Here is a 21484-nt window from a genome sequence, read left to right as displayed (position 1 = left end):
TCCTCACTTTCCTCTCACTTGTGACTTTCTCTGTAAAGAGCTGCTGATCCTGACTTTCAGGAGTTGGTGCCCTGAGAGGCAGCCTGGGCCAGTGGCTGTGGGTACAAGCTGGTGTCAGACAAGCCTGGGTTGCATTCAGCTCGGCCCTTTCATAGCTGAGCATCGTTGGGCAAGTTATTTAATCTCTCTGAATGTGGTCTCTTAGCTGTACAGATGGGAATAATTGTCTTTTAAAGTTTATTTATTTGGGGGCGGGGGGAGGGCAGAGAGAGAGGGAGAGAGAGAGAATCCTAAGCAGGCTCCGTGCTGTCAGTGCAGAGCCAGACACAGGGCTTTATCTCACTATTCGTGAGATCATGACCTGAGCTGAAATCAAGAGCTGGACACTTAAGCAACTGAGCCACCAGGCGCCCCAGACAGGAATAATATTAACATTCACAATATTAATTATTGCCTTTTGTAAGGATGTTCTAAGGACTAAGTGGGTTAATGTGTGTGAAATGCATACTATAGTGTCTAGCAAGGAAAACAAACCTGAAGCAGCATCAGTTACTGCTTTATCATCATTATTTTATTATTATTATTATTATTATTATTATTACTATTACTATTATTAGCACATGCTCAACTTTCCTGTACATTTTATCCTAGTCTTGTAATCTTCTTTGAAGTTTAGCCATACAGCCTTATATCTGTAAATACTTCGCAGTTCATAGCCTGTTTTGATTATTCACGTGTATCACGAGAGTGGCAAGATAGATGTTCTGTTCCCATTACACAGATACGCAGACTGAGACTTAGTGGGGTCAAGGGACTCGGCAGAGGAGGGTCTGAGTGCTTCAGACTTCAGTCTGGTGCTTTGTCCTACTGTATCATCATCCCCAAAAGCCTTTTGTAGCAACCCGGGCCCGTCTCCATGCGGCTTCTTTCCTCTGTTGGTGTTTGAGTGGGATCAGGCCATCTCTCCTGGGGGCCTTGGGGGCCACGGCAGAAAGTGCAGCCAGGTGTCCCTGGAGCAGCGGCTTCTCTGGACTCCAGGGATCACCTGGGGGTGTGCTCTTTGGGCTTTAGAACTGTGGTGGGGAGCTCCAGGTTCTTGAGCTTTCTAGGAGGGAAACAAGCCGGCTTGGGGTGAATACCCTTGATTGCCCTCTTTTCAAATTCTCTTCTAATCTGGGTGATGTTGTTTCTTTTGTCTCCCCCCAGTATGCAAATCCTGCGTTTGAAACAACCATGGGCTATCAAGCAGGCGAACTAATAGGCAAGGAGTTAGCGGAAGTGCCTGTAAATGAAAAAAAGGCTGAGTTGCTCGATACCATAAATTCATGCATCAGGATAGGCAAGGTAAGTGAGGGCTCCGGCCCTTGTTCACTCTCGCATCACAGAGTGGACAGGAAGGAGACTTGGTGCTCACTGAGCATTGCACACGCCGGGGAATCGGAGTCCTACCCCGCGCAGAAGCCCGAGGAAGTGCTGCTGGCGTCACCCCCATTTTTCCCATTTTGCGGAAGAGGAAACTGAGGCCAAGAAAGGGTAGAGTGTGATTAGCTGTTACACAGAAAAATTTTAATTGGCACTGAAAATTACTCTTTTCATCTTTATGATAAATAAATTGATCTTTCTAATCACTGATCTTCTGAGCGGTAGGTGTTGGCAAATGGCTCTGGGCAGAGGAGCGCGCCGGTGAGGTCCGTGGTCTTGGAGCACCTCTGAGCCCAACAAGTCTCTGGGCCTCCTGCTTTCATCCAGCCTTTTCTGGAATGCCTCCCGTGGGCAGGCACTCTGCTAGATTCTGGCATAGACAGAAGGGCACAACAGAGACTCCTTCGTAGAGAGCTCCTATTCCAAGGGTGCAAACGGGACAAGTCACATGATCTCAGTGCCAGGGGGACAGACGGAAGGCAGGCCCAGTCTGAAGGGCGATTTCTCAGAGCCGTGGCTCCCGCCAGCACCTCACGGTTCCTGGGTTTTTAGACAAGAGACGGGGTGTGCCCAGGAAATGCCGAGGCTGCTGCTTTTCCACAGTCTTTCCTGCCGGGCTCTCGTGAAGGTTTGGAAGTCGGGGAGACCGATCATCTGGTCACTCTGAACGCTTGAGATACCGGTGACCGGCTCTCTTGCCCGCTGCTCTGTGACATCCGGCCAGCGCCTGTCCCGTAGTCTAGCAGAGCACGTCACCAGGGCCCCGGAGACACCCTTGGTGGGTTCGTGTCCCTTGGCTCTCCCGCGGTGCTGAGCAAGGGGAGGACAAGGACAGGGCAGGCAGGGCCCAGTGACATGCCGTCTGGGGAATAACTAACGGGCACTTCCTGAATCCCGTTCCTTCAGCTGTTCTGTCAAGGATGATGATTTTCTTGCTGGAGAGAGTGGCAGGTCCTCCAGAAAGAACATGGAGGCCGAGGCAGGGAGTAGGCCTCGGATGCTCAGCACCCTGCCCAGGCTGACCCCGGCCCCTCCCCTTCGGTTGGAAGGGGCATTCTCAGAGGGTGGTGACCAAGCAGCGGTCCCGGAAGCCTTGGGAGGGCTTTCCACGGCCTCCCCAATCCTGGCATTTAGGCCCCATGCTGCCACTGGGTCAGCCGGCGGTTCTGTCATGCGGGCCAGCCGGGCGCGAGCCAGAGATGATGGCCTCGCACGCCTCCATCTGGTAACCCGAACACGGGGGGCCCCCGCTCGTCGCCAAAGAGAGAGTGGAGGTGGGGACAGGGCCGTTAGCGGGCTAGAGCCGGACCCTGGGATCTACCGAGATCCGTGTGAAGGGCATCTCGCCTCCTACGTAATGCTGTTGGCACCAGGTATGAGGGGCCTCAAGCTTGAACACCTGAGACCTGTTCTCTAAAACCTATTGTGAGCAGAGGATATGAAAGATTATCGTGTTATGACCCCAATACTGTTTTATTTCAGAAAGGAACACGGTTGTTTATTTTGTATGTTTCAGAGCTCCCGGGGAGAGCCGTTTGTCCTTCGTCAGTAACCTGCTGGTCCCTCGGCCAGCACTGCGACAGGACAGGCCGCTTAGCCGGGAAGGTTTTTGATGTGAAAGAAAACATGGCCTTTCTGATCGGGTCCCCTAGGGAGGGAGAAGGGCTTGCTGATGAGTCGGCTGCCCTGGGTAACAGTGGTGCTGGGTTCAGTGGAGAGAGCTCAGACAGGCCCTGGGAACCAGAATGGGAACTTAGAAGTAGTTAGGTGACAGCGCTGGGGGCTTTGAAGGGTCACATTCCAGGTGTGCCCCTTAGGGATAGAGGAGAAATTGTGATGATGGTCAAAGGAGGAGTATTGCAAACACTACCCTCCGCAGACTCCCTCCACCCGTTGTTCTCAGCCAGCAGCCCCTCTTTGGGAGAGCACCTGCTGCTATTAGGTGACCTTGATTTTCAGCTTCCGTGCTCAGGCTTCCTTGCATCCCTGCACCTCCTTCCCGACTCCCCCCTTTTCCTCGTCCCCAGGACTCGTCTCACAGGCTCTAGAGCCTACGGTCTCCTCTTCTCAGACACCCAAACCTTACACGTGTTCTTCTCCTTTAGAAACTGAATTTTCTTCCCTTGGAAGTTGTGTCTTGTGGGCACTGAGCAAATGTTGGCTGCTCGGGTGTCTGCCTGTAATAATGACGTGTGGCCACAGAGCCCCCACTGGCTTTTCAGAACTTGGAGTTCCAGGTCCTCTGCTTTGTTCCGTCACTGGCTCCCTCAGTGCACGTTTCCTCCCGCGTTTACCAGGGTCCTTCATCCATGCTGTGCTCCTCAGAAAGCTTCTTGTTTGCTGAGGCACCTTTGCTACTCCACACGGATGTCCCACGCCTCCCGCTTTTAGCCCCAGCCTCTTCTCCAGGGCCTCGTGCAACGTCCCACCATCACCTGTCTGACAGCGATGATTTCCTGTCGTCCCCTCCAGCCTCTGCTGCCTCTGCCGCCTCTGCCTGTTGGCCGTCCTCACACTTGCCCGGAAGCCCATTCCTGGCAGGCTTTGGGCTCCTCCCTACCCTCCGGCGTCAAGTCCATCACTCAGCCCTGACGTCTGTTAAACCCCTGCCTTGGAGAGTCCGCTGCCTAGGCCTGACCTTACGCAGGGTCTTCTCCCCAACCCTGGGTTGTGGTGGCTGAACCCAGTCAGGTCTCCCCGACCCGTGACCTCTACCTCCAGTCAGCGCACTCCCCACTCCCGAGTGATTAGTGTGATCACGTCACTCTGCCAGTGTAGAGGTCACATCCCTTGGCCTGGCTGCGAGCATTCTACAGTCTGACCTCGGCCTGCCTTTTCCATTCAGTGAACAGAAGCTCCAGTGTCCCTGGACTGTTTACCATGTGCAGACCCTGGGGACAGGACAACGGATGACAGAGATTTCATTCTTAGACACCAGGCACCAAGAAAGGGCTGTCCTGATGGTCAGAGATGCCAGCTTGGTGCTTAGCTTGCCCCCGAACAGAAGCGAGGTGTGGGCCCCAGTGCCGTTCTGAGGGGGGCTCGGCCAGCAGAGAGAGGCCTGTGCAAAACCACCTGGGCCGGAACAGCCATTTACTGGTTGCCGTGTGTCAGGACCTCGTCCTTTTCCGGATTGAATCTTCGTAACCGCATTCTCAGGTCGTGCTTTGGTATTCTCGGGAACTAAAACTTATGCATTTATGATAGATAATTGTTTCTGATAAGAAATATGATCTGTGATGAGTAACTATTGTTTGTTTCTGTTGGCAACTGAAAAACTTACACGTGAAACTGTTCTCCTCCAAGCAGAACCTCTGCCCAAACCGGCCTGTTCCTTGGCCGGACTGTTCAGCTCTGGCCGAATTGGCTTCTTTTCCACCTTTGCTTGGTGCCCACGTCTTTTCAGACAGGAGAGAAAATCCTGCAGATGTATTTTAAAGTGTTGATTGATTGATGGATTGAATTGGTCTCCCATTTTTCTCCCTCTCTCTCTTACATAACAGCTCTATTGAGAGAATTATTCTCTAGTGAGAATAATTGAGAATTCACATACTGCACAATTCACCCACTTAAAGTCTACAATTCTGTGGTGTTTGGTCTGTTCACAGTTTTATAAATATCACCACAGTCAGTTTCCCATATTTCTCTTGATCGTGAGCTTCAGAAGTAAGTCTTGGACCCGTCTGCTGAAGCCCCCTTGGGGGATACGCGGGCTGTGGGTGAGGAGAACGCACTGTACCTTCCTGCCCAGGGACCCCTGTTTAGTCCTTGGCTGTTCTGGGCACTGGCCAGTCTCCCCTCAGAACTGTAGTGAGTAAGAGCCTCAGCTCCCTTCTGCTCTGGGCCAAGTAAGCCCTGAGCTGGGCTCTCAGGCTTTTATGTCAGTCCTTCCTTGGCGCCCACTGTTTTTAGAAATACGTTGAGAATCATCGGTAACCATCCTTCGCTTCTGTCTGAATGTCCTGGTTTCTGCTCAGTCCGCTTTCTCAGAGGAGCCTGAAAATGAGATTTTCCTTTTGGCATTTGCATGCAGGTTGCCATGCCGTAAGCATGGAAGATTCCAGAATTGACCCTGTGTGAGGGTCTGGACAGGATATTGGAGCTAGGCCACCAAGGCTTCCCGCCTGGGTCAGCCCCAGGTCCCGGGGGATCTAGAAGGGCAGGAAGGTTATGGAACACCCTAGAAGTTCAGTGTCCCACAGTGGGTTTTAAGGATATTTATAGCTTGAGGACCTTGGTGACTCTTGGAGGGATTCCCAACCTCTTGGGCGGGAACAGAACCCCGCTCTACCTCAGGCTTGTCCTTGCCACCCCAGGGGTAGGGAACCACCTATAGCCCCCGTTCTCTCACTGTGGTCACGGCACGTGTGCACCTCCTGTCCCAGGCTGCAGTTTTGTTCTAAAAGGATCCTGTATATTCTGTCTGCTCACTGGAGCACAGCTGGTGTAACTGTGGTCCCGGCTTTTAAAGTCTCACTGATGTGTTATACCTGAGCCCAGACCTGGCTGTTCCCCTCCCTGATCTCCACGGAGGGACCGTGGCCCTCACACAACGCCCCCGGGTCCTGAGGGTCTCCCCTCCCGAATGCAGGGGCAGAGGCCGCACCGCTCCTCCCCTGCACAGGCAGGAGCTAGGACAGGAGGGATCCGTGTGGGGAAGCGAGCCGGCGCTCTTCAGTGATTCACTAGTGGGCCCAGGGCCTCTTGCTGGCAGCCGGCCGCTGACCTGTCACCACTCAGACTGTGGGGGGCTGGCATTTGTCAGCAGCCCCCGAGGAGACGGACTTGGGGGAAATGGCCAGGTTACCCAAAATCCCGTTTGGGCTTGGGGTAATTCTTTATCCTAATTGCTTTAGCCATGGTAAATGAACCCGAACCTGAGTGGAAGATGTTCTTGGGTTTATGCTCTGAACACACGGTGTAATGATGCTTATGTTCCATTTTTAGGAGTGGCAAGGAATTTACCATGCCAAAAAGAAAAATGGAGACAATGTACAACAGAACGTGAAGATAGTACCTGTCGTCGGACAGGGAGGGTGAGTGGAGACAGCATACTTCGGTCAGCACGCTCTGCTTGGCTTTATTGCAGGATTTGCTCTGAATACTTAAGTGAGTTAGGAACTGCATGCAGAAATTTAAAAGAAAGACTTGTAACAAAGTCAGATGTCATCCAAGAATGACGTTCTTCCAGGCCATCCCTTGTGGCTATGGCCTGGCCCTCCCGCTTGTGACCTGGAACCACCAGGTTCCAGACAGTCTTGCTTATGCTGCATGGACACAAAAGAGACTCCCGTATTTAAATCAGAATGTCACTTTATTAAGCTGTGTGTGAGGGACACTACCTGGTGGACTCTCTGTATTTAGAAGGTTTTTATCTCAGTTGATAGCCTGTGTATTATTTCTGCCTAGGCCTACCAAATGAGATAAAAGTATTTAAAACACTGCCCTTTATAGAAATTCTCACGTAAAACAGATGTGACTGCAGATGGCAAAGTGTTGTCTAGCAGGAGCCCGAAAACGCCCTGTGGTTTGTCTCAGAGTTTATCTTAAATAGGAAGAACACCGGGAAATGATGAATGTGAATTGCAGGACACCCCACGATGAAATATGCAACCATTAGAAATGACGATCATAGAAAATTAAACAGGGAAAATGCTTAAGATGAATGCAAAAATGAAAATGCAAAATCAGACCCAGTGCGTGATTTCTATCCTGAAAATAGAAGAAGGAGAGAAAAGAGCAGGAAGAGACGCGGCCGTGGCGGTCCCAGCAGCTGCTGCTGTGCCTCGAGCCCGGCCCTCCCTGGGCAGGCTCCCAGTGCCCGGTAGACGTCAGTTCGTTGCCTCCTAAGCACGCGCTGTGCGTCGGCACTCCATTTTACAGATGAGGAAACTTGAGGCTGGAGAGGTGGGGTTTCTGGCCCAGGGTCTGGCCGCCAGTGCTCGGCGGAGCGGGGCCACCGCGGTGACCACATGGCTCACGTGGTTGGTCACCAGGCTTGGCTGCCGGTTGGCGATGGCCTCAGGGAGGCGGGTCTGTGTGGGCTCCCTGTTCTGATTCTTTGCCTTTTTATGTCCTTTCCAAAGTTTATGCAATAATTATATAGGGATTTAATTACCCAGGGAAAAATGGAAGGCCCAGTAAATAAGTGAGGAGTCAAGTTTGCGACTTCCAGGATGAGCCCTGGGTGCTTTGTCTTAGTCCGCGTGCCCCCCCCCCCCCCCCCCAGCTACATGTGGCCTTGGCCCTCAGCGTGGCCTGTGGCGCTGCCCTGAGTGACTGTGAGCACACTGTTTGTTAGAACCTGGGAAAGATCATTAATACAAAGGGCTGTGAAAATGAAAACATGCTAAGGAATTCAAGGCTTTCCGTTGGTTACCAGTCCATTTTTTAAAACATGGGTGTTTTTATTCTGTGTTGTGATGATTTGGAAGAGCTGTGTTGTTTTTACTAGAGAGTCAACTTCTTGTCTACAGAGACACCAGAGGATGTGTGTAGACTCTGGGGCGCTTCTTGGTGGCCTTGGCCACAAACAATAGACGTGCTCTGCTCCAGGCATTTTGTGTATTGTGAAAGAGAGAGGCTCTTTCATGATGAAAATTAGCTACATATCCATCAGAACAGAGAGCCAGGAGAGAAATAATGCCTTGTTTTCTACTTGCAGAAAAATTAGACACTATGTGTCCATTATCAGAGTGTGCAATGGCAACAATAAGGTACGTAAGGGGAGCCCTGGGGCCCCCAGGTGTACCCCGGCAAGACTTCCTGCTCCTATAAGTAGACAGTCAGAACTAATGGTTTTTACGTTCATTTCTAGGCGGAGAAAAGAACTGAAAGTGTTCAGTCTGACCCTCACACAGGTATGCTGCTCCGCGTTCGTTCTTCGGGGCCGTCAAGCTTTTGAAAAAAAGAGAAACAGACCCTTACTCTCTCTGGTGCCTCGTGCGCAGGAGGGACTGCTTCCCTAGTGCCGTGGCAGTGTTTCTCTCCCTCCCTCTCCCAGGCAGGGACCCGAGCGCCCGTGGGAGTTCTGACGGGTGTCGTGGGGTGGGGAGAGAACCCGCGTCCAACGCGTGAACTTCCGTGAAGATGTGTTGCGGGGAGAGAACTGGTCACCTCCGGTGCACAAACTTACGTGAAGATGCGTTGAGTGAACTGTGGTTTCTTGGCCTCATCTGTGCTCTAGGAGGCAACAGTGTTGGGTGTCAGGCTACAGCACTGAGCAGGATGTCTTCATCGGACAGTAGTCCCCTCCAGCCTGTAGGGAGGCAGCTGGACCCCGTCAGACTTGGCTCACCCCATATCTGTCCCCTGTCACACCTCGGACCCCACCCGCTCAGGACCACATCTGTTAGCGTACACGTTTCCCCCTGGCCTGGAATTGCCTGTTTCCTCTCAGCGTGTGCCGTGGCCTCACCACGCCCACTGTCTACTCTGGCCACCCTGGATGAAGCCACAGGCTCTCCAGCAAGCCCACCTGGGTGCTGGACCGCAGCCTGCCGTGCCGGGTGGTTGCCCAGCCAGTCCGTAGGAGCCTCCAGGGAGAAGACTCTGTCTTCTGTCCCACCAGCTGTTGCTGAGGTGCTTCCTGCAGTGCCAGGACAGACAGACAGACATACCCAGAACATACATACAAACATACATTCATTCATTCATTCATTCATTCATTCATTCATTCGCTCATTCATTCTAGGTGTTTTTCTGAGTGTGTACTATGCCCACAGCCCTGTGCTAAGTGCTTGAATTAGTGTATGTAATTGAACCCTTGCAGTGACCCAGGGGGTAGACACTTTGTGGATGAAGTTCCCTTTTTACAGGTAGGGAAACTGGAGGGCTAACTGATTTGCTCAAGGGTAACCCACGTAGGACACGGTAGAGCTGGCCTGGAATCCGGCTGGCCAGCTCTGGAGGTCTCCAGCACAGACTCGGACAACTCTGCGGGCGCGCCAGGAGCGGTCAGGGCTTTCCCTGGAGAGGAAGAGAGACCAGCTGATGGCCAGGGGAACGGCAACGAGAAGGGAAAGGACCAGCGGTGCCATGGTGGCCCAGAGGAGGAGGGGAGAGTTCCAGACAGGGAGACGTGGATTGAAGAAGGAGAGGGGTGTGGAAGGAAAAGCGTTCCAGAAATATAGACAGTCGTAGAGGAGGGAAAGGTCAGAACATGTTCAAGGGAAAACAGGACTAAATTTTGACTGGTCAGTGTGGAAGGGCAGTTGGGATCACAAAGGGTCCCTGGATACCAGGTAGGAGATTCGGATTTTTGTCTGTAGGTAGTGGGGACTGAGGACTTTAAGCAGGGGAGTAGTGTGATGATTTCTGTTGAGTACCGGAGCCCTTGTTCCTGTGTTCTGCAAAGAGGTTGGGACAGATGTAACCTTGCTGGCCAGCGAAGCATTTGCAAGTAACCCAGGTGTGGAACTGACGAGACGGAGCCCAGGGGTCGTAAGGGTTACGGAGGACAAATGGCAGGGAAGGAGCCGGGGAGAAGATTCCTGGAGACCCACCTGCACCGGGCTCGGGGGGGGGGAACAGGAAGCTGGGTGGGGGGTGTTACTGCGGCCAGGGGAGGGGAGAGGGAAGCGTTGGATCACAGTCAGAGCTGACCGTGCAGAGGTGAGGGAGGGGAGTACAGAGCCAGAGGTGGAGAGAGACCTCGGCTCTTGCATCCAAGAACGCGCTTATGACCTGTAGACGTGCGGGGTCAGGAGGGTGGTGGGGGCAGAAGCCGGACCACAGGGCTGGAGGGGTCAGGATGGAGCCGGCGAACACAGGCCCCCCAGGACATTGACCCTTACGCTGCAAGGTCACGGAGTGCCTTTACTTGGATATTTTGTTTTCTTTCGGAAGAGCCCTGTGAGGTAGGCCTGGCTGTCGCCAACACCCCTTTATTACAGAGAGAGACACTAAGCTCGGAAGGGGTAAATGCTACCTCGGAGTTGGCGGCCAGGAAGCAGCAGGGCGGGGACTGGCAGGGGGACTCACTGACCTGGTCCTAGGTGTCGGGCAAGGGCAGAGCCTCCCAGACTGCTCTTGTGCCGGGCCGTTCTGTCTCGGCACCTGATTGGTGCCCGCTTTGGAGTCTTCCCCATCTCACCCCGAGGAGCTGGCTCTCTGGTCTCCTCCCGCCCCCCAGCAGCGTAACCACTTTTATGTCCACAAGACTCTACCGACCACGGTCTTGCCCCGGGAAGGGAGGGAAGCGGTCACGGGCCACGGACCAGCCAGGACCCTCAGTTATACACAGCACTGTCATTTCTGAAGCAGAAAAGGAGTTTAGTGGAAGGAAATAGGGTGGCTCACAGAATGGACGAAAAGCTTAAGAATTGATCTGAGACAAACAGGAAGCTGGGTGACCGTCCCCACTGTCGAAGGCGTGCCCTAGGAGCAGTGTGCCGGGGACACCGAGGCTCTGCCGACGTCCTGGCACGATGTCGCCGTCACCATGGGCACAGTGGCTTCCTCACAGCTGTGCTTCACTGCCGCACCTGTGGTCTTTCATACGCGGCTGGAAGCACATGATACCATGTGTCACCGAAGACACCACAGGTGTCATCTGTCCAGTTTGTAAACCTTGAGTCGGTCTGGAGTCAGCTCTGAGCCAGCTTTCGGCACAGAAATGAACATGGAGTTCACTGGAGGGGGGGAAGGAAGCAGTAATTTGAACAGACTCTACTCTGTAGTGCCACAGTGGGGGAGAACGGGCGTCACTTGCCAGCAGTGATGACACGAGGGCTGAGCTGGTCTCTGGAGAGAGGGCGGGGTCAGCCCCAGGACAGGAAGAACATTCCTGCGGGGATGAGCAGTGTGCATAAAGCCGTCGAGACAGGTGATGCCGGGTCAGGCCTGCTTGGATTTCCTCCTGCAAGCAGAGGGGGCAGGAGTCTGTCCTTAAAGAAGTAAATGAAAAGGGACCCCTTCCGGGAAAGACAGTCATGGTGATGGTACGGAGAAAAGACTCCAGGCAAAGAGTCACTTGGTATAATCAGTAGGACTTGGGAGCAGCACCATGTGAGGGATGAAGGGAAGACACTTGAGAATGTCACCAAGGTTTCTAGCTTGGCCACTGGATGGCACAGATGAAAATAGTAAGTGCGGGAGAAAGAGCAGGTTTGTGCAGGGAGAGGACAGCAAGTTTAGATTTGAACTTGGTCCATCTAGGGTGCCTGGAATGGTCCAGTGGAGATGTCTGGGGGCGTATGGAGAGGCCAGAGTCGTGAGCCTGGGCAGCTCTCCTGACGAGAGGAGGTGAGGCGGGAAGGAGAGGCGCTGAGGGTGGGGGTCCAACACCAGCAGACATGGAGGGCACGTGTAGGGAAGCAGGATGTGGAAGTCCTTCGTGCAACCAGAATTCAGCCATCGTGTGCCAGGCGGCATGTGTCTTTGCTTATGAGAGGCCTGCACTCTGTTCCCTGGTGGGGGGCTGGGTAGCTCACAGGACAAGATGGGCGGGAAAGGCCTCACCAGGAACGGGCCATGTTCCAGGTCGGGCAGCGTATTTTACAGGTATTCTCCTGAGCTGTGGGGTTGGGGCCACCGGTACGGGCCTCGCAGACCCTGCGAGGCCCTGGAGTGCTAGTCTGGGTCTGCAGGAAGCCGGCTTTCTCAGTTGGAGGAGGTAGAGACACCAAGGAGGAGGAGGGCTGACAAGCAGCTTGTTGACCAGGCTCTTAGGAGGTCGGTGGTCCCGGGGCAGAGCAGGAAGTCCACAAATGCTCGAACTGTTGAGAATGCCGAGAAAGTTCTCTGAAAGTCCGCCACGCTCCCAGCAGCGACCTGTAAGCAAGTCGTGCAAGACACCCAGTTCTCAGCTTCCCTGTAACCAAAATAGAGCTTACAGGGCGCCGGGGGGGCTCAGTCAGTTGAGCGTCCGACTTCGGCTCAGGCCACGATCTCACGTTCGTGAGTTCGAGCCCCGCGTCGGGCTCTGTGCTGACAGCTCAGAGCCTGGAGCCTGCTTCGGATTCTGTGTCTCCCTCTCTCTCTGCCCTTCCCCCACCCACGCTCAGTCTCTGTCTCTGTCTCTCTCTCTCTCTCAAAGATAAATAAACGTTAAAATTTTTTTTTTAATGGAGCTCATGCTGACAGCACAGCATTAATGTGGCAGTGGAGGCACATTTGTGGGTGCCGAACAGTTCCCACTCTCACTGCTTCTCCGGGGTTCCCTGGATTTACCCAGCAAGGCAAGGAAATGCTGCTCGTTTTTCTCTACTAAAACTATGGGGCTGTGTGGGAGGATCACACTTTATGGAACAGGACACCGAGAGCACAGGGCAGAAGTCACAGGTGGTGCGGGATGCGAGCCCCGGGCGGTCGAGGCCTGTGCAGCCTGCTGTCCGTTACCAGGCCGGGTGCCTCGGAGCTCTCCTGTTTGTGGTGAGGGCTCCGCGGGGTGAGGGCCTGGCTCGTGCTCCTTAGGGCTTGCAGTCTGCCTGAGATGTGAACCCCGCTTTCACCCCCCGACAATCCCCGAGTCTGCTTCTGAGAGCCGACCAGCGGGAGCGGCACCCCAGCAGGTGCAGGCTGTTGGAGATGGGTCTCGAATGGGAACCAGGAAGATCCAGTGTTTACACGGCGATAAAGTGACTTTAAAGCCTTCAGTACAAACGGAAGCCTGTGCTTCTCCTTCCACTTTTGCCCCGACCCAGTCCTTGGTTACACGCGCTGCATTTTGCTTCCGGACAGCTACACTCTGGTCTGTAGGCAAGCGGCTTCCTCCTCCTGGAGATGGCCCCCTCCTCTTCTTGGCTGCATCTGCTAAACTTAACTCATCTGCTGTCTGCCTGTCTCCCGGAGGAGACCTGCCTTATCCGTCTTCATATCCCTAATGCCTGGCGTAGGGCCCAGTACATGGGAGGCGCCCAGAGAGTGTCTGTTGAGTGGCTCCAGGGGAGAAGAATGCAGGAGTGACCTTGTAAGTTCACAGCCGTCATACCGGGTCTGTGTGTGGCGGGCGGGGGGCAGGGGGGAGGGCGATCCGACTTGAGGGAGTGAGCATCCAGAGAGGATACGGCGTCGTGTGGGAAGCGGGAGGGGCAGGCGTGCTGACAGCCACGTGGGGTCACGGCAGGTGAGGCGAGAGGCAGACTGTGGCAAGTGGCCTGTCCTTGGCTGCCAGCCAGTTGCTTGCTCCCCGTGGCGCTGCAGGGTTTCAAGCAAGGGAGCCGTGGAAGCAGAGCGTTGTGTGAGGCGGTACTTTCACCCACGCTCAGGGATTTGCAGGTGTCTGTTGAGGGTCTGTTAATGGCTGGGCAGTGCTGGTCCCCCAAGAAAAAGACAGGAAGGCTATTCCTGCGCTCGTGTCCTCCAGAGCCGGTGAGGAAGGTAGACGGTAAAGTAGGTGGTTACTGGCGATGTTGGGGGTGCAAGGAGGCATTAGAAGAACATTCACCGAGGTTATGGTACCTGAACCGCATGTTCGGAGAGTATCAAGAGTTAACCAGGTGAAGAAGGCAGCATGGGAGGGGTAGGTTCCCAAGTGGAGGTGAGCAGTCCGTGCCAAGGCGTAGAAGGTTGTGAGGTGAACTAGCACGTCGCAAATAGGTGGTCGTGGCTGGAAAGAGGAGATCCAGCTATCCTAGACTCTGGGTGCCACACCGGGGAGTTTAAATCGTGTCCTAAAAATAGTGATGAACCATTGAATTGTCGTAATTGGGAGAGTGATCTGTTTTAGGAGGATCACCTGGCTGCCTGCGGAGAATGGGATGAAGGGGACAAGGTTGGGGATAAGGTTGGGGACTGTGGGACCAGTGTGAGAGGCTGTGATTCTGTCATTATAATCCAGAGGAGGATGGCACGTGTCTAGCTAGGACAGGGACAGAGCAGGGGTAGATTAAAGAGGTATTTAGGAGATAAAATCTGTAGATTTAGCTGACCAGTTGAGGGAGAGGTACGGAGAAGTCATGTAGGACTTGTTTCAAACTTCAGTGGATATGGGGGAGACCATGAGTTGACTGGAAGTTCCTGAGGGGTGTCCAGCTAGAGGTGGCCAGTGGCCAGCTGAGATGGAAGTCTGGCTCTCAGGAGAGGCCTGGGATAGGGCAGCAGCACAGGAGTTAGTTTCCGCTGTAGGAAGAAATGAGATCTCCCGAGGAGACGTGTTGTCTGAGAAGATGAGCAGGGCTAAGGACAACCTTGGGATCGAGGAAGAGGGAGCCATGACGAGGGGGGCCGAGGAAGAGGGAGATTGGGAAGGAAGAGTAGGAGACAGAAGGAGAACCAGGAGAGGGTGAACGTGTGCAAAGTGTGAGTTTCCAGAAAGAGTGGTTAGCTGTGTCTGGGACCGCAGTCAAGCCAGGTAGGAATTGAACCGTGTCCTTCAGATGTAGAAACGAGGAGGTCATCCGTGACTTGACAAGTTTGCTGCCGGTGCCCGTGTAGAAGAGAACGAAGCAAAGAACAAGTGAAGGGGCTTCCTGATGGTGGGGAGGGGTGCCTGGGGCCTGCACGCAGATCCTGTGGCTGAGCAGGACTCCAGGTGAGGGGGCCAAGCGAAGGCAGAGAAGGCGCGCGGCGTGCAGGTCGGGGGGCCCGAGCGCCAGCTCCATGTTCCCTCACAGCAGGGCGGCTGCCGGTTTCCTCGTCTGTGAAATGGGGACAGGTCAGAGAGGCTCAGCACCACGTGTAGCACCTGCACAGAGGAGGGGACAGGAAGGAAGGTCACCTGTGCCTTGTCATCGATTGGCATGGGAGGTCGAGGGAGAGAGGAGGCAGACAGCCCGGGAGAGCCGTGGGGTCGGGGAGATCGATAAACTGTCATCTGAAATAGACCCCAACCCCATCAGCGCTCCCTGCGCTACCCTTGAAGAGAGGTGCATTCTTTCCTGGGACATTTTAGAGCACGTATTGTTTAAAACAAAAAAATTCCCTTTGAGGCAAGGATGGGCAGGAATCAAAATTTTTTTTTACCGTTTTACTCAATTATATATGCAGCAGTATGATAGGAAGACTTTTCCTGGGTTCATTTCTTCTAGTTTTGGCTTCATGTCCCAGGACTCTGTAACTACATAATCTGGAAGCTATAGGGCAGTTGCTTATGACTATAACCAGATGGGACATTTTGAGGAAGTCCCCCCCCCCTAAAACCTCATTGGTCAGAGCCTTCATCTCTGGGCATTCTGTTGATGTGGGGGGCTTCTTAAATGGTGTTCTAATTCCCACATTTTGTTGTTGAAAAATTTTAAATTGGTAACTTTCCTAATCTGTTGTCAAAATCCCTTTGAAGAGGTGATTTATAGTTTAATTGTTTCCACAGATAATCAGTCAGGCAAACACAAAGACAGAAGGAAAAGCTCGCTCGATGTCAGAGCTGTTGCCTCTCGAGCAAGTGAAGGTAGGTGCAAAGACGAGGGGAAGGGGCAGAGCAGGTGAACTCCTGACACTCGGTCCCCAGTCTCCTCTCCTGGTCCCTGTCCACCTGCAGTGCGGGACAGGGGAGGGGACGCTCTACAGCCCGAGTCCGTGTCCCCTCCCCCGACTCCTGCCGGTGGGCTCCGTTCTCAGCCTTTTCATGGATATATTTTACTATCTATTCTATCGTTGATTTTCTAAACTGTGAACAGCGGAAGATGTCTGTTGATCTCCGTTACTGTATGGGTGGTGCACAGTGCATCTAGAAATTCTTAACATAGTCCGTCGTGGGTTGCCATGGAAACTTCCCTTTGGTGGAGAGGTGAGCTGCATTTGGGGATGCAAAAGACCCTTATTAAGCAAATAGTACGTTTTAATTGGAATATAATTTTTTAAGATTACATAGCTATGTGGCCCGAATGATTTAGTCGTTTTTAAAATGTAATGAAAATGGTTAATACAGTGTGGAGGCACATGTTACTGCTGGCTGGGTACTTTCCTGGACCCAGAGATGAAAAGGGAAGCGTGTGGAGTCGATCGTCACTAGATAAAAAGCCACAGCTTTCCAGGGCAACAGCAACTCAGATTAGACAAGAGATCGAGTGTCCTCAGGTTGGTTGTGAGGCTCCGAAAAGACGAATGTGTCCCGCACTGGAAAGACTGCGCAGGCCCCGCCCTGCTACACAGGCGAGAAACGGGCTTTGGCCTCAGAATCACCTTGATGCCGGTCCCAGCTTCGTGTACTGTCTGCGCAACCTTGTGGGTAGACCCGCGTGCCTCCGTTTCCTCACCGTGACCAGGGGGGCAGGTGTGCTGTCCCCAGAGGGTTGTGTGAGGGGTGAGGGTGCGTGGTGCCCTGCAGGGGTGGCGGGAGCTGCCACCACCGTCTTCGCCGCAGCCTCCACTCGAGCAGCCCCGTGGTCCTCCCAAGTCCTCGGGCAGAGCGGGCAGGGGCAAAGTCACCCCCCCCCACACACACACACAGCAGTCTCCGCTCCTCCCCTCTTGCTTCTGTCCGTCCTTAGGCTGACTCAGTCCCTCTCTGTATTTTTAAGAGTTAAACATTTTTCTTGTAACGTTTCTGGTTTTTAATTGCCACTCTTTTTTAACTTAGTTATAATTTACATACGGTGGAATTCAGATGTCGAATGTTCAGTTCCGTGAGTTTCAGCAGTTCAACACTCGTGCAACTGCCCCCCCAAAGCAGATACAGAAAACGCGCACACGCACACCTTTTACGGCACAGAGGCCGCCACTGATTCTGGGACCGTAAATTAAGTGGGCCTGTTGTGCTTCACAGAGATCGTACAGCACGTGCTGCTTGAGTCTGGCTTCTATCACTTATTTTAGGTTTTTGAGATCCATCCATGTTGCTAGGCGAGTCCGTACTTCATTGTCTTTATTGCTCGGCAGTCCTCTGTCGCAGGGACGTGCCACCCTTATCCGTTCTTTTATTCAGAGGTATCTGTGTTCATCTTTCCACTTCGGGGCTGTTAAGAATAAGGCTGCAGGGGGCGCCTGGGTGGCGCAGTCGGTTAAGCGTCCGACTTCAGCCAGGTCACGATCTCGCGGTCCGTGAGTTCGAGCCCCGCGTCAGGCTCTGGGCTGATGGCTCAGAGCCTGGAGCCTGTTTCCGATTCTGTGTCTTCTTCTCTCTCTGCCCCTTCCCCGTTCATGCTCTGTCTCTCTCTGTCCCAGAAATAAATAAACGTTCAAAAAAAAAAAAAAAAAAAAAAGAATAAGGCTGCAGGGGCGCCTGGGTGGCTCAGTCGGTTAAGCGTCCGGCTCTTGATCTCAGGGTTGTGAGTTCGAGCCCCGAATTGAGCCATGCGTTGGGCTCTGTGCTGGGCATGGAGCCTACTTAAAATAATAGGACGGCTGCGTGAATGTTTTTACCCAAGTCTTTCTGGGGGTGGGCACGTGTTCCTGTCCTGCCTAGAAGTGGAATTGCTGGGCCTTTGGGCAGCTGCAGAGGTCTCTCTGGTGTGAGCTGTATCAGGTCATCCCCTATCGCTGAGGTGTGGGTGTTCTGGTTGCTCTGCAGCCTTCCAGAAGTGGTTAGCTCAGCATTTTAAATTTCAGCAATTCTGGTGGGTACGGTTTTAATTTTAATTTTCCTGACGACTAATGAGGTTGAGTACCCCCTTCATACGCTTACTAACCATTTGGAAATCCTCTTTTGTGAAGTGCTGTTCAGATATTTTGCCAATTTTTATAACTGAGTTTCTCTTGTTGGCTTATAGGAATTCTTTATATATTTTATTTTTTAATGTTTACTTATTTGAGAAAGAGCGAGAGTGGGGAAGGGGCAGAGAGAGGGAGAGACAGAATCCCAAGCCAGCCCCACACTCAGCATGGAGCCCAACACAGGACTTGATCTCACAACCGTGAGATCGTGACCTGTGCCAAAATCAAGAGTTGGATGCTTGGGCCCCCCTGGATGGCTCAGTCAGTTAAGCATCCGACCCCTGATTTTGGCTCAGGTCATGATCTCACGGCTCGTGGGATCGAGGGTCATGTCAGGCTCTGAGCTGATGATGTGAAGCCTGCATGGCTTCTCTCTGCCTCCCTCTCCCGCTCATCCCTCTCTCTCACTCTCAAAATAGACATTAAAAAAAAAAAAAAAGAGTTGAACACTTGACTGACAGCCCCCCAGGCACCCTGGAATTCTTTATATATTTTAGATATGGGTCCTCTTTTGGATATGGGCATCACAAATACATTTTTTTAGTCTGTGGTTTGCCTTTTCACTCTCTTAATGGTCTTTAATGAACAGAAGTTCTTAATTTTAATAAAGCTCATTCTATCAGTGTTTTCTATCATAGCTGGTGCTTTTTTGTGTCCTGTTCAGGAAATCTTTCCCTATCCCAAGGTTATGAAGATATTCTCTTACGTTCTCTCATAGAAGTTTTCTTGTTTTATCTTTCACCTTAGGTCTGTGATCCATTTCAAATTGGTCTACCTGGTGAAGGTAGGGCTCAAGGATGAATTTTCTCCCTACATGGAAACCCAGTTGGCCCATCACCATATTGAGGAAAAAAAAAAAAAACCAAACATCTTTGCTGCAGTGCTATTATTGTAAATTAGGGGACTATAAGTATACGGTCATTTTCTGGACTCTTCTGTTTCACTGTTCTCTTAGTCTGTTCTTGCACCAATACCACCATCGATTGTTACAGCCTCTACAGTTCTTGATATCTGGTAGTTAGTTTCAAGTTGTTCCTCTTCAAGGTTGTCTTGGCTGTTCCAAGTCCTTTGCATTTCCGTATAAGATTTAGAATCAGCTTGTTACTTTACACACCCACGGCCTCCTGGGGTCTTGTCTAAGAATGTCTTGAATCTACAGATCAATTCAGGGAAAAGGGAAAGCTCAGTGGTACGATATGCTCTGTGTCTCTAGGTTGTTTTTACTTCCTCTCAGTTCTGCGTTTTCAGTGTATAAATCCTACACATCTTTCCTTACGTATATTGCTAAATATTGGTGTTTTTGGATGCTTTCCTAATGATGTTTATTTCAATTTCTAATTGTCTGTTGCCAGTTTCTAGAAATAAAATTGACTTTTGTGTATTGACCTTGTACCCAGTAACCTTGATAAACTTACTCATTGGCTCTAAGAGTAGTGTTTGTAGATTCCTTTGGGTTTGAGCACACACAGGACAGTCTTTGTGACCTTTATTTCTTCTTCTTGCCTTTTTTCATTGTGCTATTTTTTTTTAATATGAAATTTATTGTCAAATTGGTTTCCATACAACACCTAGTGCTCATCCCAACAGGTGCCCTCCTCAATACCCATCACCCACCCTCCCCTCCCTCCCACCCTCCATCAACCCTCAGAGTGTTCTCAGTTTTTAAGAGTCTCTTATGGTTTGGCTCCCTCCCTCTCTAACTTTTTTTTTTCCCCTTCCCCTCCTCCATGGTCTTCTGTTAAGTTTCTCAGGATCCACATAAGAGTGAAAACATACGGTATCTTTCCTTCTCTGTCTGTTTCACTTAGCATCACACTCTCCATTCCATCCATGTTGCTACAAAAGGCCATATTTCATTCTTTCTCATTGCCACGTAGTATTCCATTGTGTATATAAACCACAATTTCTTTATCCATTCATCAGCTGATGGACATTTAGGCTCTTTCCATAATTTGGCTATTGTTGAAAGTGCTGCTAGAAACACTGGGGTACAAGTGCCTCTATGTATCAGCACTCCTGTATCCCTTGGGTAAATTCCTAGCAGGGCTATTGCTGGGTCATAGGGTAGATCTATTTTTAATTTTTTGAGGAACCTCCACACTGTTTTCCAGAGTGGCTGCACCAGTTTGCATTCCCACCAAAAGTGTGAGAGGGTTCCCATTTCTCCACATCCTCTCCAGCCTCTATAGTCTCCTGATTTGTTCATTTTAGCCACTCTGACTGGCGTGAGGTGGTATCTCAGTGAGGTTTTGATTTGTATTTCCCTTATGAGGAGCGACATTGAGCATCTTTTCATGTGCCTGTTGGCCATCTGGATGTCTTCTTTAGAGAAGTGTCTATTCATGTGTTCTGCCCATTTCTTCACTGGATTATTTGTTTTTCGGGTATGGAGTTTGGTGAGTTCTTTATAGATTTTGGATACTAGCCCTTTGTCCGATATGTCATTTACAAATATCTTTTCCCATTCTCTTGGTTGCCTTTTAGTTTTGTTGATTGTTTCCTTGGCAGTGCCGAAGCTTTTTATCTTCATGAGGTCCCAATAGTTCATTTTTGCTTTTAATTCCCTTGCCTTTGGGGATGTGTCAAGTAAGAAATTGCTGCAGCTAAGGCCAGAGAGGTTTTTTCCTGCTTTCTCATCTAGGGTTTCGATGGTTTCCTGTCTCACATTCAGGTCCTTTATCCATTTTGAGTGTATTTTTGTGAATGGTGTAAGAAAGTGGTCTAGTTTCATCCTTCTGCATGTTGCTGTCCAGTTCTCCCAGCACCATTTGTTAAAGAGACTATCTTTTTTCCATTGGGTATTCTTTCCTGCTTTGTCAAGATTAGTTGGCCATATGTTTGTGGGTCCAATTCTGGGGTCTCTATTCCATTGGTCTATGTGTCTGTTTTTGTGCCATCATTGTGCTATTTTTTTTTCATTTTTATAAGAAGATGTCCCTTTTGTTACATTTTTTTTTTAATGTTTTTGAGAGCAAGAGACAGAGCGTGAGCAGAGAGGGAGACAAAGAATCTGAAGCAGGCTCTGAGCTGTCAGCACAGAGCCTGATGTGGTGCTTGAATCTGTAAACCACAAGATCATGACCTGAGCTAAAGTCGGACGTGTAACTGACTGAGCCACCCAGGCGCCCCCCCCCCTCATTACATTTTTAAATGAGAACAGGTCCTTTTATGATGTAGTGATAAAACAGTGGTTATTCTTTTTGGTTTAATGACCTTATTGGGTAGAATGGAAAGCTGGCAACCATATGCTGGTCACCAACATTGGATTTAAGGAATGTTGTGGGTCCCCCAAATTAAAAGCATTTAAGAGCCCCTGAGTTGGTTCATCTGGCAGTGTTCCTCCTTAGACCTCAATTTGGTAAAACGAGGCTCACCTATCACGCTTTGGAACAGTCTGTCGTCCCTGAAGGTCTTTGGTAAACAGCATTTGGCCTGACAGTGGGGCTTTCAAGGGAGACACACAGAACTCTGTGTGTCCATTTTTTTTCCTGTCTGTACACTGCCCAGCCTTCCCTTTACCCCAAAGGAA

The 21484-nt window shown here is 51.4% G+C and overlaps 1 protein-coding gene across 2 annotated transcripts in view; it reads left to right on the top strand.

Annotated features, from left to right (window-relative positions):
• The window catches only part of PDE8A (phosphodiesterase 8A), a 160221-nt gene that overhangs the window by 108543 nt on the left and 30194 nt on the right, over window positions 1–21484 (top strand). The window contains exons 8-12 of one of the 2 annotated variants that reach the window (XM_040493556.1): window positions 1207–1344; window positions 6370–6458; window positions 8087–8138; window positions 8240–8282; window positions 15674–15751. In XM_040493556.1, coding sequence (XP_040349490.1) covers window positions 1207–1344; window positions 6370–6458; window positions 8087–8138; window positions 8240–8282; window positions 15674–15751 — 400 coding nt within the window. The remainder of the gene's footprint in view (window positions 1–1206; window positions 1345–6369; window positions 6459–8086; window positions 8139–8239; window positions 8283–15673; window positions 15752–21484) is intronic. The other variant, XM_040493557.1, reaches the window with a different exon arrangement.

This window comes from Herpailurus yagouaroundi, unplaced genomic scaffold, assembly GCF_014898765.1.
Source record: "Herpailurus yagouaroundi ecotype Mexico unplaced genomic scaffold, PumYag 185, whole genome shotgun sequence".
NCBI classification, from domain to species: Eukaryota; Metazoa; Chordata; class Mammalia; order Carnivora; family Felidae; genus Herpailurus; species Herpailurus yagouaroundi.
The sequence above is the reverse complement of the archived record's forward strand: the minus strand, read 5'-3'. Positions and strand labels throughout refer to the sequence as shown.